Here is a 14552-nt window from a genome sequence, read left to right as displayed (position 1 = left end):
GGTGGGAAGAACATGGGTTTCTGAGTCAGGGGACCAGGTAGTGTTCCTGTCCCTATTACTAACGAACTCTGTGGTCTCTGGCAAGTCACTTCACCCCTTGGGGGCCTCATTTTCCTCACTTCTAAATGGGGACGATGCCTTTCTCCAGGTGGATAAAGACAGGGCTCCCCCAGCAATGCTGCTCCTGTGAATATGCCCAAGAGGAATGAAAGCATACATCCACACAGGAAAAACATGCACACAAATGTTCACAGCAACATTATTCCCAAGTGGAAATAACCCCAATGTCCATCAACTGACAAATCCATAAACATACAGTGGTACACCGATACAACTATTATTCTGCTACAGCATGGATGAACCTTGAAAATACGATGCTCAGTGAAAAGCCAGACATAAAGGCCACATATTGTATGATTCTATTTATATGAAATGTCCAGAAGAGGTAAATCCATTGAAAGAAGAAGAAGAAGAAGAAGGAGGAGGAGGAGGAGGAGGAGGAGGAGGAGGAGGCAAGCAAGCAGATTAGTAGATTCCAGGGGCTGGGGGGAGGGTGAGATGGGGAGTGTCTGCTTAATGGGAATGGGGTTTTTTTGGGGGGTGATGAAAATGTTCTGGAATTAGATGGTGGTAATGGTTGCAACAACCTTGTGAACTACTTAAAGCCACTTTGTACATTTTAAAATGGGGAGTTTTACAGAAGTATTATACCTCAACTGAAAAAATAACAGGGCTCTGTCATTAGATTTGATGGGTCTGAATGCTGGCTCTTCTGTTTCCTATCTGAGCCTCAGGGTCTTTACCCAAAAGCGATCATACCAGAACCCCCCCTCACAGAGGCATCGTGGGGATATAATGCCTTCGGCAGTCCCCAGCAGTGAGTGTGACAGGCATTCCATGTTGGCTTCCATTAGTATTACTACTGATGATGAAATGAGGCCTGTGCTAGGAAAAAGACAGGTCCCCTAGTCTGCATTCAATGCGCCCTCCCCTCCAAGGTCCCCTCCAGGTATCGGCGTCTGTGGCCTGTAACCAAGCCTGGAATCAGATGAACACGATCCGACATTTTCTGTCCCTGAGCAGGGAGAGCGGTTTGCAAAGGGCTGGGCTGCACACTGCATCATTTCAGTTTTCCTGCCGTGGGGCACGGCCACCCTCTTCTTTTACGGCAGATAGTCTGAGAGAGGCTGCGGGCCGGAGTGTCCTCTAACAGAGCCTGGCACATTTAGGAGACTGATAAGCCAGCCTGCGGCTGGGTCAGCTCCACCCAGGAAGGGAGAGGGCAGGCGGGCAGAAGCACGTGTGCATCTTTAATTCCCGGAAAAGTTCAACGGATTCCCACACACGGGAGCACGAGGGGCCACAAAGAGCCCTCCCCACCTTTCCCTGCACCTGGCTCCCCCTCCTTGGCCCAGCGGCAGTAGTCAATGGGGCTGGCGCCACTCACAGTGAGAGCTGTCGACCTCACTCAGTGAAGCTTTGCAACAAGGGCTCCGCTTGATAAGGTAAACTAGGAAATAGCTAATTTTAAGCTGCTGCTTGAGTGCTGTAAAGTGAATGGAAATGACTGGGAAGAAACAGACTCTTTAAAAATCATCTACCAAAACATGTTACAGGTTGGACCATACCAGGGATTGGTGTGGAACAGGAGGAACTTGTACAAACTTCTGAGTGGCAGGATCTCCGGGGATGGCAATCTGACAAAATCTTGAAAATGGGAAGATGCACACACTCCTCCACCCAGCAGTTCCATCCCAGATATACGGCCCAGAGCCCGGGGAACCGCGTGAGAAAAATCACTGTGGCACCGTTTGCAGTGTCAAACAGTAGAAACCCAAATCCCCATCAAAAGAATAGATAAGGGGCACCCTGGGTGGCTCAGTCAGTTGAATGTCTGACTTTGGCTCAGGTCATGATCTCAGGGTCCTGGGATGGAGCCCCAAGTTGGGCTTCCTGCTCAGTGGGGAGTCTGCTTCTCCCCCTCCTTCTGCCTACCCCGCCACACTCTCTCTCTAGCTCCCTCTCAAATAAATAAAATCTTTTAAAAAATACATAAAGTATAAATTGTGAGGTATTCACACAATGTGAGAGCAAGCGGCAGTTTAAATCGATGAAACAGAGGTATATGGATCAATATGGAAAAATCCCAAATATAGAAGGCTGAAGTAGAAAAGACAAGTTGTAGAAGGGTACACAGAGTACAGCATCATTTACAAAAGCTTAAAACCACATAAAGGAACACTACATACCGTTTATGGATATATGCTATGTAATAAAGGCATAAAAACATGCACAGAAATGATAAACATCAAAATCAGGACAGGGATGCTCTCTAAAGGAGAAACAGAATGGGATAGAAGATGGGAATGCAGGGCTTTCAGTCGAATCTCTAATGTAATTGTAACTGTGTCTGTAACTTCTCAAGCTCAGTGATGGGTACACAGGTGTTTGTCATGTTAATCTCAATCTCATTCTTAGGCATCCTCAAATATTTTTTTTTTTTTTTATGATAGTCACACAGAGAGAGAGAGAGGCAGAGACACAGGCAGAGGGAGAAGCAGGCTCCATGCACCGGGAGCCCGACGTGGGATTCGATCCTAGGTCTCCAGGATCGCGCCCTGGGCCAAAGGCAGGCGCTAAACGCTGTGCCACCCAGGGATCCCATCCTCAAATATTTCATAATAAAATTTGACTCCTACGTGTTGACTTGTGGGAGAGAGAATTAAACTACAGATTCCAAGTTAAATCATTAATATCAACAAAGACAGATTTTTCTCCTAGAGGAAAGAAGCAGAGGGAGTAAGTAAAAATAGCCCGCCGGACCCCATTCCGGATTTTCTTAAGACCTTGAGAAAGGCATGTCTCCCTCCATTGGACCTCCAGTCCCTGTTTCTAAATGAGGAATAAAATCCCTGCCTTGGGTCAGCAGCACACAGGGCAGGAGGCAGGACTGCAAGGGGGAGGTGTTGCTCTGGGACACTCAAGGGATAATAATACCTCCTGTCCTGACATCCTCATGCAGGTTTTTGAAAGATGAAATGAAGGCATACACACAAGCATGTTAGCATACTTGTATGTATTATTAGATAGATAGACACACAATTGATACCTGACATGACTGCCATAAAGTGTTCTGGGATGCTCAGATAACAAGCCATTAAAGAGAAAACAAAACTACATTTTGAGAACTATCCATCTGACTCTCCCTCACAAAGTTTCTAAGTATAATATTCCCATGTGTACACCTAGAGCCTGGCCTTAAGCCATTCCTAAACCAGTGATTTCCCACCCACGATCTGACCACTGGCCCCTAAATGCTCTCACAGCATTCTGTGCTTTGCACTTATCGTAAGCCAGCGAACCATTACTTATGTTCCAGGAGAACAGGGATCATTTCTACCAAGTTTATAGTTGTCACCCCAGCCTAGCATAGGACTCAAAATAATAAAGGACTTAAAGGTTTTCCAAAGAAACTATTGAGTTCCCATGACCAGACTTGATTCTAAAGGTCCTCAAATGAATAAGCCACGCTGCTTCCTGGGCTCTGAGGTGTACGGCTGCCTGTCTATCCACAGGGGCGTCCTCAGGCATGCTCAAGCTGACTCCAGTGGCTAATTCTATCAAGCAGGAATCCCTGATTGCAGACACACACGGAGACAGGACCAAATCAGTCTTTTTTGGAGAGAGCTGCCCATGCCATCTCCAGAAAACAGCAGGAGCGTGGGAGGACAGCACAGCATGGCCAGATGTGAAAGTCCCTGGTACCCACCCGGTTTCCCAGGTTACTCCCTCACGACAGTCCCAAATTATCAAACCAAATGAAGCATTAGGGCTTCTCTTGGGGGAAGAACTCCGAAAAACATCCAAGGTAGTGGGAACAAGGATTATGAGAGAAAGACTCGCCAAGGAGTGAGGCTCTTACCAGACATTTGTATAACATCAGATCAAAAGATATCTGAGGTCTTTTTTATAATTTTCTAACTCTCCTTTCTCTCACCCCCTGAGCAATAAGGAAAGGGGATTTTTTTTTTTAATGCTTGCTTTTGCAGCTGTGACACATGCGCTCTGAGAAAAAAAACGTGGGGACCCCTTTAACTGCTAGCATACTCTCCCCCACCTTCCTGGGCTAAGCACTCCTGGGTTCAGCTGTTGGATAAAGCACACCTGTTTGTTCACCTGCTAATGGGAATTATATAGGGTCACAGGGATCCCACTCAGAGAAAACCCACCGGTCACCATTCTGACAAACTTGGAGGAAAGGAAGCTAGTCCTGCCTTTTTTTTTTTTTTTTTAAAGATTTTATTTTTAAGTAATCTCCACATGAAATGTGGGGCTCTAACTCAAAACCCTGAAATCGAGAGTCTCACGCTCTACCAACTGAGCCAGCCAGGCGCCCCGGAAGCTAGACCTTCTTAAGAGGGCAAGCTCTCACCTTGTTGGGCTCATCTTCTTGTCCCAAACAAAGCACTATGTACACCTTCACCCTCCTCCAGGCTCTAACAGCTAAGCCAAGAGGAAGAAGCAGGCAAGATGATAGGCATGCTAAAAGTTACGGGGAGGTCAAAGGACCCAGCCTCTAGCTGCAGAACTAGCAGATGTCTGGATTCTGATGAATGGAATCTTTCACAAGCACACACGTGCCTTCCTTTTCCTCCTAAAAGCACTAGAAGAGTAAAAGGAAAATATGCCTTGTACTTATTTCAGTCTAGTGCCGGGACACGCTTTTCCCAGCACCCCATTCACCAATATCATGCAGATGCAGTCTGGTAAATGGGGCTCCATGCCGGGAAGGCAGACACTTGGCCTGTTGCAACCTCGGATATATTTATGAGATTGAATTAGTGACATGTCTCATAGGCAATGGAGAGAGAAATGATAACCTTTTCATGATCCCGTCTATATCCTGAGCAATCCCGAAAAATCCTACCCTGGCACCATCCCCATCTTCCTTCCTCCTACCCTCAGGGCAGAAGGCAAGAAAACGAATGAAGGTTAGTGGGGGATGCCACAGCTGTCTCCAGAGCCCCGGAGCCTGTCTAGGGCTGAAGGGCTGAATCATCATGGCTACCCACGCTGGCAGAGTAGGCAGGCGAGGGGCTGTGCTCACTGGGTCCCCACTGGGTCACAGGTAGGGCCCAATTTCGGCAAGAACAGGGCTTGGAGTCCTGCACCCCCACCTGGCCTTTTCACAGTCAGCGGTGGGTAGGAAGGGCTGCTCTCTATCAAGTCTTCGGTCCCAGGAGAGAAGATGCAATCCCCCAGCATCTGCACGGGTGGGGGTGGGGAAAGCTGGCTGGGCCACTGGAACAAGCGTCCACTAGGCTCTCAGGAGGCCCAAGAAGCTTCCTGGAGACCACACCCAAGGATGACAGTGCGATGCGGCCCATCATGCAGGCCCTCTGGCAGGAATACACACACACACACACACACACACACACCCCATGGGGAAGCAGTTCAAGAGGGTCCCCCATGGGGTGCAAGAAAGCCATCTCCTCAAAACTCTCCTTTGCCAATAATATTATCTGGTGGAAGCTTTGGCCTAAAGACCCTCCTCTAGCAATGTTCTGAGGCCAGAAGAGGGTGGGGAGGGAATGTCAGAATCCCAATCTCAGTGCAGAAGGGATTTGAGGGCGAAATGATTCAGAAGTCACACACTCAGATGCCTCCAGGAGCCTGGTGGATAGAATTTGAGGGAAGCCACCACAGCAAGCAGGCGGCTTTGGGGCCACAGTCAATACCGAGCGCCTGATCAAATAATTCTGAGTACCGTCCAAACCTCGACCCAACTTAGCTCCTGGAGGCCACACAAGCGATGGCCGGTGAGGATGGATGATGGAAACTTAGAAGGGTGTGTCTGGGGTCCCCCCTGACCCCAGTATCTTGAGCTATATAGTGTGTGCCATGGGTAGGGAAAGGACAGTGAACTCATCGGTACCCTAACTTCCCCACTGTGAAACGGGAAGAATTTCAAGGGCACACACCACCAATCGAGAGAAGGTGAAATGTGCACAGAGGCATGCACAGCTCACAGAGCTCGGTGGCCAGAAGGAAGCTCCACAGCGTGGCACAGCAGTGAGCATGAGTCTCACAGTCGGACAACTCGGGAGTCACCGTTGCTTACAGCTGTGAGGGCCGGTGACACATTTCCAGGCCTACCTCCCAAGTACCCTACTCTGGTCCCCACTTGGCACAGGACCCAGGATCCAAGCAGCGTCCCCAGGGCCTTTGCCTTAGCACCTCCCCCTCAGCTGACTTCCAGGAGGAGCCCCTGTCGAGCTCCCAGAGGAGGGAGGGAGAGACCCGCCCTGGCTCTGCCTCTCACTCACCAGGTGACCTTGATGAGGTCACTGCCCTCAGGAGGCCTACTTCCTATTGTGCCAGCCGGGGCTGTCCTACGGAGATAGGAAGAGAACTGAAAGAACATCCTGCTGGCTGGCCGGGCAGAAAAATCTAGGCTTTACACTCCCGCCTCTCACCTGTAGGTATGTCCCTTGTTTGAACTCCAGTCAGATTGACTTTGTCCATCCCAGCTTTCCCCCAGCAGTAATGTCACCCATGCTGGGTGTGGGTGGGTCAGAAACCTGTGCCAGGCCTAGTGCTGATAAAATGGGAGCTCTTCCCCACAGCCCCGGCTGTTTCTTAAAAACCCGGTGGCAAAGCTGGCGTAGGGGACAGACAGACCTGTAGGACCTGCCAATGGACAGATATTTTATGAGAGGGACGTCAAAGCCAGCAAGCCCTGCAGGTAGGGAGATGCGTCCAAGTGCGAGTACACACATGTCACAAGCATACATGTCAAGGCCTCTATCCGACTCAAAACATCGGTCTCCCATCCCAGCTCCCTGCGCTGGCTCAAAATTATAGTTTAAGAGAGCGGTCACGCAGAGGAATAAAAAATTCCATTCAGACATGCGGCTCCGGGCCCGAGGCCCTGCGAGCAAAGTTTCCGGTGGCCTCCGCGCCCCTCCCCGTTCCGGGAAGCCCGGCGGGTCGCCCGGGTCTCGCGTTCAGGGGCAGCCGCTGCAGCCGGTCGGACCGGGGCGCGGGCTTCTCGGCGGGGACCCCCGGATGTGGGATGCCGGGCCCCCAGCCGGCCCCCAGCCGGGCCCCAGCCGGCCCCCGCGCCCCGCGCCCGCCGCCTCCGCGCCCACTCCTCCGCCCGCGGCCCCGAACCTTCGCAGCAGGCCCGGCGGACCGGCCCGGCGCCCGGCACAGCCCTCCCCGCGCGGCCCGGGCGCCCGCCTGACATCCAGAGCCCGGCTCAAGGACACTGCGGCGAGCACCCCGCTCCCGGGGGTCTTCCCCCGACACACACACACACACACACACACACACACACACACACACACACACGATGGCGGGCAGGGCCGACGGCCGAAGCCTCCCCGCGCCCCGCAGCCCGGGCCGGCCCGGGGGGGGGGGGGGGCGCGAGGATGGAGGCGGCGGCGGCGGCGGATGCCGGAATGCAGCGCTGCGGGCAGAGCGCCGGCGGCGGCGCGGCGGGGCTCACCTTCTTGACTTGGTCATCCTTGAGCTCGGTGAAGTAATAGGCCAGGAGCTGCGCGGCGATCATGCTGGCGGGCGCGGGCGCGGGCGCGGGCGCGGGGCGGCGGGCGCGGGGCCGGCGGCGGTGCTGGGCGGCCGGGGCGAGCAGCGGTCCTCGGGCGGCTGCTCGGCGGCTCCTCCTCCTCCTCCTCCGGCCGCGGCTCCACCCCCAAGGCCCGGGAGGCGGCGGCTCGCGCGCTCCCCGGCTCCGCGCGCCCGTGCCCGGCAGGGTGACAGCCGCCGGCCGGCCCACCTCCTCGGCGCCCATTGGCTGCCGGCGGCCTCTGCAGCGCGGGGCGGCGGCGCCCGGGCCGGGGCGGGGGGGCGCGGCGGCCGCTCCCTGCCGCTCGGGCGAGGGGGCGGCGGCGCTGCGGAGGGCCCCGCGGCCCGGCGTCTCCCGGCACGTCCCCCACGTAGGGCGCCGGGCTCGGGCGCGCAGGGTCCCGCGGGGGGGCGCCGCGCCGGGGCGGGGGGCGGGGGCCGCGGGCCGCGCGCGGGAGGAGGCGCCGCCCGACTCGGGCCGGACGAGGGCGCGGCGCCGGCCGGGGCAGCCGGAGAAGCGCGGCCCCTTCCCGCGGAAACTCGGGCTCGCCCCCGGGAGCGCGGCCGGTCGGGGCCTCCGGAGGCGGGAGCGGGCGCGGGCGGGCGCTGGGGCCGAGAGGCTGCGCGGAGCCCCGGCCGGGTCCCCGCTCCCGCCGGCTCCTGCGCCGCGCCCCGGCCGCGTCCTCCGGGCCGAGCATCACCCCGACCCGGCTCCCCGCTCCCCGCCTAATCTCCCGCAGGCGGACTGGTGTTGCTAAATCGAGAGCGACGCCCACGGCCCCCGCCCGGAGTCCCGGTTCCTGGGGCTCACCCGCGGGCGCACGCCCCGGCCCGGCCCGGCCCGGCCGCCTGCCCCCGCCTTCCTCTTCCTCGCGGGCGTCTGGGCGCTGCCCCAGGCGTCCCTCCGAGGTGCCACCTTTTTCACTTCCCCAACGGAAGTGAGCTGGGCTGGGAGGAATCCTTAGAGAAACGTTCGGCCTTAACGAGGGGGAGGGGAGGGGCGGCATCGGGCGGTTAGGGGGCGGCTGCGGGAGCCCCGAGTGTTCTTAGATCCCTTGCGTCTGTGTGCAGGAGCCTCACTGCCTTACAAGGGGACACGTAATGAGCTCAGAATACAACCAAGTGCTTACTATCCTGCCTCCACAGGTAAGCCAGTTGAGGCTCACCCCAGGCCGTGTATCTTGCCAAACTTGACACAACCGGGAAGTTGTTGATCTCAGGATTAGGACGCTGTGTTTTCCAAGCCAATGCTCACCCGCGCAGTTTGCCATCCTTCCTACCCGAGGAAGCCTCTCTGCCTAAATAGGCCATGCTCTTGGGACCAAGGCTGCACCCTGTGGTGCCCTGAGAGATGGCCACAGTCCAACCCCCCAACCTCTACTCCAGACCTGGATCCGGGGAACCCTGACCCGGCCTACATAAAGGTACAGTGGTATCAGGGGGAGATGGCTTAGGTCCGCTACCTTCTTCCTTTGGGGTCTGACCATTGCTGTCACTGACTGAAGATATGGCCCTAAGGCCAGAGCCTTCAGTCCACAGCTCAGCACTCACTGTCTGCTAGCTGTCTGGCAGTGACCTTCTGAGTCACCTTTCAGAGCTTGCTTCCTCCTCCATAGCATGGAGATAGGAAAGCCCACTCACTCTCCCTTCGTTGCTGTGGAATACTACAAATAAAATAGTTGCTTATATTACACAGTAAGTGGTGGATATTACTATACAATTGGTATGATTAGGGCTTCTCCCTTGCGTTGCCCCACCACCACCACCACCACCACCACCCGTTCTAAGCACAGAGAGGGTGGCGCGATTTTATATTTGCAATTTTGAATTGTTTTCCAAAGAGGCTCCCTAAAATTATTTAAGCTTCAAACCCCACAAAGCCTGGATCTGCCCTCAGGATAGTGTCATTATAAACAAGGAATGTAAGTTTCCTGGCATCCATCAAACACTTACACTGCCTACATGGCCATAAAGCAAAATTGGGAGAAAGAGAATGATTTGGTTGCTCTCAACTGCCACTTGAGTCCTGCAGTTATGATGCTGCCAGACTCACAAGGTGAGAAGCTCCTTGCAGATCTCCTTGCAGATCAAGAACTGTGCTTTGCAAATTGCTGTCTCGCATGCCTAGCACTCGAAGGTGGAATGAGCCTGGCACAGTGATCAGGAGTGTCAGGAGTATACATGCCCCTCAACCTACCATCACTGCGCCCCCATTACATTCATGATCTCTTGGATCATCGTGAGCTGGAGCCAGGGAGAAACTGAGCCTCCCAATTTTCCAGGCTACTCCGAGAAGTTCTGTTTGCAGGCAAGGCGGCTGCCAATGGTTTCTCTTCCCTGGCCATTGAGTGAGAAACTGCTTCTCAGGATGACTCTCCTTCTCCCCACCCCTCGAATGCACACAGTCCCCAAGGTCCATCAATATTTCCTGAGAGATACCTCTAGGTCTGCCCCACGGCCTCCTTCAACCCCTAGGCCTCGTTGTCCCATGCCAGAAATGTTACAAAAGTTAGCCTCCCCGGTTCCTGGCTTTCTACCATCCAAGTCATTCTGAAGTCCAGGCCACCTCATTCCTGCTAAAAAGCAGCCTAATCACATCATAGCCCTGCCCCAAATCCCTTGACGACACCCTCCTTCCTGACAGAGCCAACTGAAACATCTCTCTCTGCCTGATGTCTGAGGCCTTTGTGATCCGACTCGACTCTTCCCTACCTATCTCTTCCTCCACCCTGGGCCACAGCAAGGCCACTTCCCACTGTTGCCAGCTGGCCTGCCAGGTCCACCAGCTCCCTTTGAGCCCCTGCTCATGAATCCTTGCTTGCCCTGCCTTCTCCACTCACCACCCCTGACCAAGTGTCCCTGTGACCCTCTCACCGAAGGCCCAGCTCTCCCACCATCCACAGAAAGCCTTTCCTAGGCATGCTACTCACCCCAGTCTCCCAGGCCTTAGCACTTCCACAGGGCCAATTCGGACTGTGCTCAGAGTCCATCTAGATCTGGACCAAGACTCTTCTTTACAGACCAGGAACCTGCGATGCAACATGTGGGCCATCTTGTCCAGTGTCAGGCTGTGGTGGAGGTGGGAGCTGGGGCTTAAACCCAGTTCTGATGCCCAGACAGTGCTCTGTCCATCCTCCGCCCCCTCCACCTCACTGCAGCTTGGGCCTCTGATAAGTGACACTGAGTCGTAACAGTCTGCCTGATATTGTTGACTGTCTTCTGGGGGCCTGGCCTTATCTGCCCCAATCACACAGCTTCCTGAGACCAGAGCCCATGCTGCACTGCTGTGTCCCCTCCTGGGCTCAGAGCTGGGCCTGTGTCCTCTCTTTATCATGCCAGTTATCACCTCATGCACTTCTTCATTATCCCACCTCTTTCTGCTGTCATACAGCTCTTAGACGCCAACTAAGCTTGATGAGGGAGCAGAAGGCAAGCTGAGGACAAACCATGAGCAGACAGCCTGGAACCTCCCCCCCCCCCCCGCCCCCCCCCCCACCTCCTGGGTGGGATATATGTGACATTCCTCCAGGAAACTTCCAACTGTCTTAAAGTTAATGCCTTGCTAGAAGAAAACACAACATTTGCTTGATAATAGCCAGGCCTTTGGTATCCTTTAGCATAATGAAAGCCGCCCCTTTGGCCACCTCCCTTTTTCCTTACCTCCCTCAACACGCAAGTATATTAATCAGCCACTCCTCACCACCCCAGTACAGCAGCTTTCTACCCGTGGGTCCTGTCCATGTGCTTTAATAAAATCACCTTTGTTGCACCAAAGACATCTCAACTATTCATTCTTGACCATCAGCTCTGGACCTCACCAACCCAAAACTATATCAAGCTCCTTGCTGATTATTCTTTGCACCCCGAGGAAGAACAGTAAAGACCTTGACCATTGGAAATCTAGTCCTCCAAGTCTCCCCTCACCCTCCAGATGGCCCTCACTCCTCGCCGAAGCCCCCTGGACTTCCCTCTGCATTTTCTGTGCTCTTCTTATAGAAGTCGGGGTTGGGGGAGAGAGTGATCAGATCATGCCAGGCTGCCACCCACAAAAAGCAACTGCCCGAAAGAGAAGGCAGGCCATGGCTAAGTCAGAATGTGACAACTCACATCGGACCCAGGGCACCGGGAATGGTACTCCAGAAATTCTCTCCAGTGGATCAGAGCTGTACTCCAGCACCTGGGAGTACACTTCAACAGCAATGTTTGCATAATACTGACAGTTTACAGAGCATTTATTTTCTCAGATAATGCCTCATTTCTTCTGATAACAGGCTGGTGAGGTTACCAAGGCAAATATCATTATGCCCGCTTCATCAGTCAATGAGGGTTAGGGAAGTTATAGAGCATGTGGCAGGACTCAAAGGCAGAGAAAGGGAATAAAGAAAAATGAAGGCTGGAATGTGAGCCATTGCGGCAAGCTGGAATCCTGAGAGGGGCGTGCTGGCAGGCAAAGCACATTCCAACAGGAAGCACCTGAGAGGGGTCCTGACCCCACATTTCTATCCATTGGATCTGTAGATTTCAACCCTGCTGCATCTGCTGAGAAGAATCACCTGGGGAGCTTTTACAAATGCGGATGCCTAGACCCATGGCCCCAGGTTGCAGCTGACCTGACCCTGCCCGACCCGGAGCACAGTGCAAACAAGCTCCTGGCAGAAGCACCCCAGGTAGGTCTGAGGGACTGCCAGGAGATGCGAGTTGCTGATTTCCACGCTAACTTTCCGCGGGAACATGGGGAGGAAAGTTCTGACGTGAATCCCCAGGAGCTAGGTCTTGCGGTCCCTGCAAGGCTGAGGCCACCCCTCGGGGTCCTGGTCCCTCCGCAGATGCATCTGCGCACCCAGATCAAAGTTCACTAGGACTTTGTCATCCACTTTGCAGCCGGTTTTGCTCCTTTGTGGGAAGGCTGCTGAGGAGGGGCGGGGCTGTAAAATCACACCCTGGGCCTGACTCGCTTCCTCTTTTATTTTTGCCCAAAGTTCCGCCCTCTGACAACATCCTAATAGAGGTTACATCCTGGCTACTGCCAGGCCACCACGTGGCCTGGCACCTATCTTAATTAGCCCGCCTAATATTTTGGGGAAATTTGTGGGAAAACACAAATTAGGAGATTTCACTTTCAAATGCAGGTTCCCAGCACCTCCAGTCTAGCCACACAGGGCCTCTGCTAGAACTGAGCAGCCACTGCCCCCTTCAGACAGAGTGGGGTGCTGCAGCCTGGCCCAGGCCCCACCCAGCCCGCCCACTGTGCTAATGCACACTTATGTCTGGCCCCTGTAAGGCCTTTAAGTTTTCAGCTCCTGATAATTGGAATTTGTAGGCAGAAGGCCTCGGGTATTAGGGCTGGGATCAGGAAGGGAGGTGCCAAGGCATGCAAGATTTAAATCTTGCATTCAAATCTTGTACCCTCAGCACCTCTCTTGCTTCACCCAGGTCCTACCTCCTTCATGTATTATAAAGCTCTCTGGCTGCCCCTTGCTCAACCCTGACCTGGTTTACCTGGCTCATAAAACACCTGATTCCCAGAGACACCTCTCTCAGCTTCTGTCCCAAGGTTTCCACTTCCCTGTGGGGATGATTGTCCTTCAGGATTGTGAGGAAAGCCCTGTCTGGCCCTGTGACTTCGTGGACATCCCACCATCATTGCAATTGCCTCTGAACCTCCTATGAATAAAGAATGATAAGCCTCCTATGCATAAAGAATGACAGCTTGAAAGAAGGGTTAACCAGACTACTGAGGCCTGCCTGGCTTTCAGCCCTGCTCCTTATCTCAAGCCCGCTCCTTCCCCAAAGGAAACCCATATCTTGTTGGAACAGAGCAATCTCAAAAATCACCCTGCTGATTACGCTGAGTTTCCTGGGATAGTTCGCTCTGATACCCACGCACAACCACCTCCACAGGGCCAACAGAAGATCTTCAATACTAACCCGTTAGAATTAGCTCGAATATATAGAAGGAAATGTTCATGTAGGAGAGTCCATGTCAATACCTAATCAGGGTTCCTAGACTGTGAGATCTCATAGGCCAGCAAATGAAACATGCATACAAATAAAAACTAGGTATTGACTTTTCATTTTGCTAAGAAAAGACAATTTTTACTTGCAATTTCTATCTCCTATCACCATAATTTCCTAAAGAAAAAAAATGTTTTAAGCCAGAGGAAGAAAAATAAGGGCTGCTTTTTAAATTAAGTATCTCCAGCTTTATAAAATATAATACCTAATTCTCAGGTAGAACTCGCTGTGGACCAGGCATTATTCTAAATTCTTATATTAACTTGTTTGACCCTCAGAACAACCTAATGAGGTAAATACTAGTTCTATCACCATTTTATAGATGAGATACTGAGTCACAGGAAGATTCAGTGACTTCTTGTCCAGAGCTTCAACCCACTTCTCTTCTTAGTTCCAGACCCATATTCCAACTGCCTGTGAACATGAAGTCCTAGCCCCCATATGCACCTGAAACTCAGGAGGTCTCCCAACACCATCGTTTCTCCTTAAACTCTCTCTTCTTGATTCCCTACCTTGTCATTTATTCATTCATTCGACATTTGTGAAGCATCTAGTCTGCCTGTCACTAGAAATGTGCTGGTGAGCAGCAGAGTCCCTGCCTACATTCTGGTGGGGAGAGCCAGACAGTAAACAAGTCACAAATTAAATATACATTAGGTCAGGTGCTAGGAGGAAAAATAAAAAGAATGTAGGCGACAGAGCTACATCCTACAATTTCCATTTACCCTTTGTTCTAACTAATGAGTTAGAGTCAATTTTTAGCTGAATCCAGAACTTCCCCCGCTTCCCAGGTAAAGATTACATTTCTAGCCTTCCTTGCAGCTAGATGTGACCATGGGAGCAAGTTCTGGCCAAAAAGATGAAAGTGAGAGCATCTCATGCTAGCTTCCAGGAAGCTTCCTTAAGACATGATGATTATGCAGCTTTTCTTCTTTGCCATTCTTCCTTCT

The 14552-nt window shown here is 53.1% G+C and overlaps 1 protein-coding gene and 1 long non-coding RNA gene across 8 annotated transcripts in view; one reads left to right on the top strand and one right to left on the bottom strand.

Annotated features, from left to right (window-relative positions):
- The window catches only part of HK1 (hexokinase 1), a 119906-nt gene that overhangs the window by 59184 nt on the left and 46170 nt on the right, over window positions 1-14552 (bottom strand). The window contains exon 1 of one of the 4 annotated variants that reach the window (XM_072823393.1): window positions 7511-7663. The exons of the other annotated variants lie outside the window; for them this stretch is intronic. Within the exon in view, the coding sequence (XP_072679494.1) occupies window positions 7511-7573 (63 nt within the window). The 5' untranslated portion in view covers window positions 7574-7663. Of the gene's footprint in view, window positions 1-7510; window positions 7664-14552 lie in introns of those variants that run through there. 4 annotated transcript variants of the gene reach the window in all.
- LOC140631952 (uncharacterized) lies at window positions 7892-13661 on the top strand. Of its 4 annotated transcripts, none has more exons than XR_012029486.1 (4): window positions 7892-7958; window positions 8734-9011; window positions 12106-12254; window positions 13129-13661. It is a non-coding gene; the product is annotated as an uncharacterized lncRNA (long non-coding RNA). The 4 variants fall into 4 exon arrangements; XR_012029485.1 differs by lacking the exon at window positions 7892-7958 and adding an exon at window positions 8253-8525; XR_012029484.1 differs by lacking the exon at window positions 7892-7958 and adding an exon at window positions 8254-8496.

The sequence above is a fragment of the Canis lupus genome, chromosome 4 (genome assembly GCF_048164855.1).
Source record: "Canis lupus baileyi chromosome 4, mCanLup2.hap1, whole genome shotgun sequence".
NCBI lineage: Eukaryota > Metazoa > Chordata > Mammalia > Carnivora > Canidae > Canis > Canis lupus.
The sequence above is the reverse complement of the archived record's forward strand: the minus strand, read 5'-3'. Positions and strand labels throughout refer to the sequence as shown.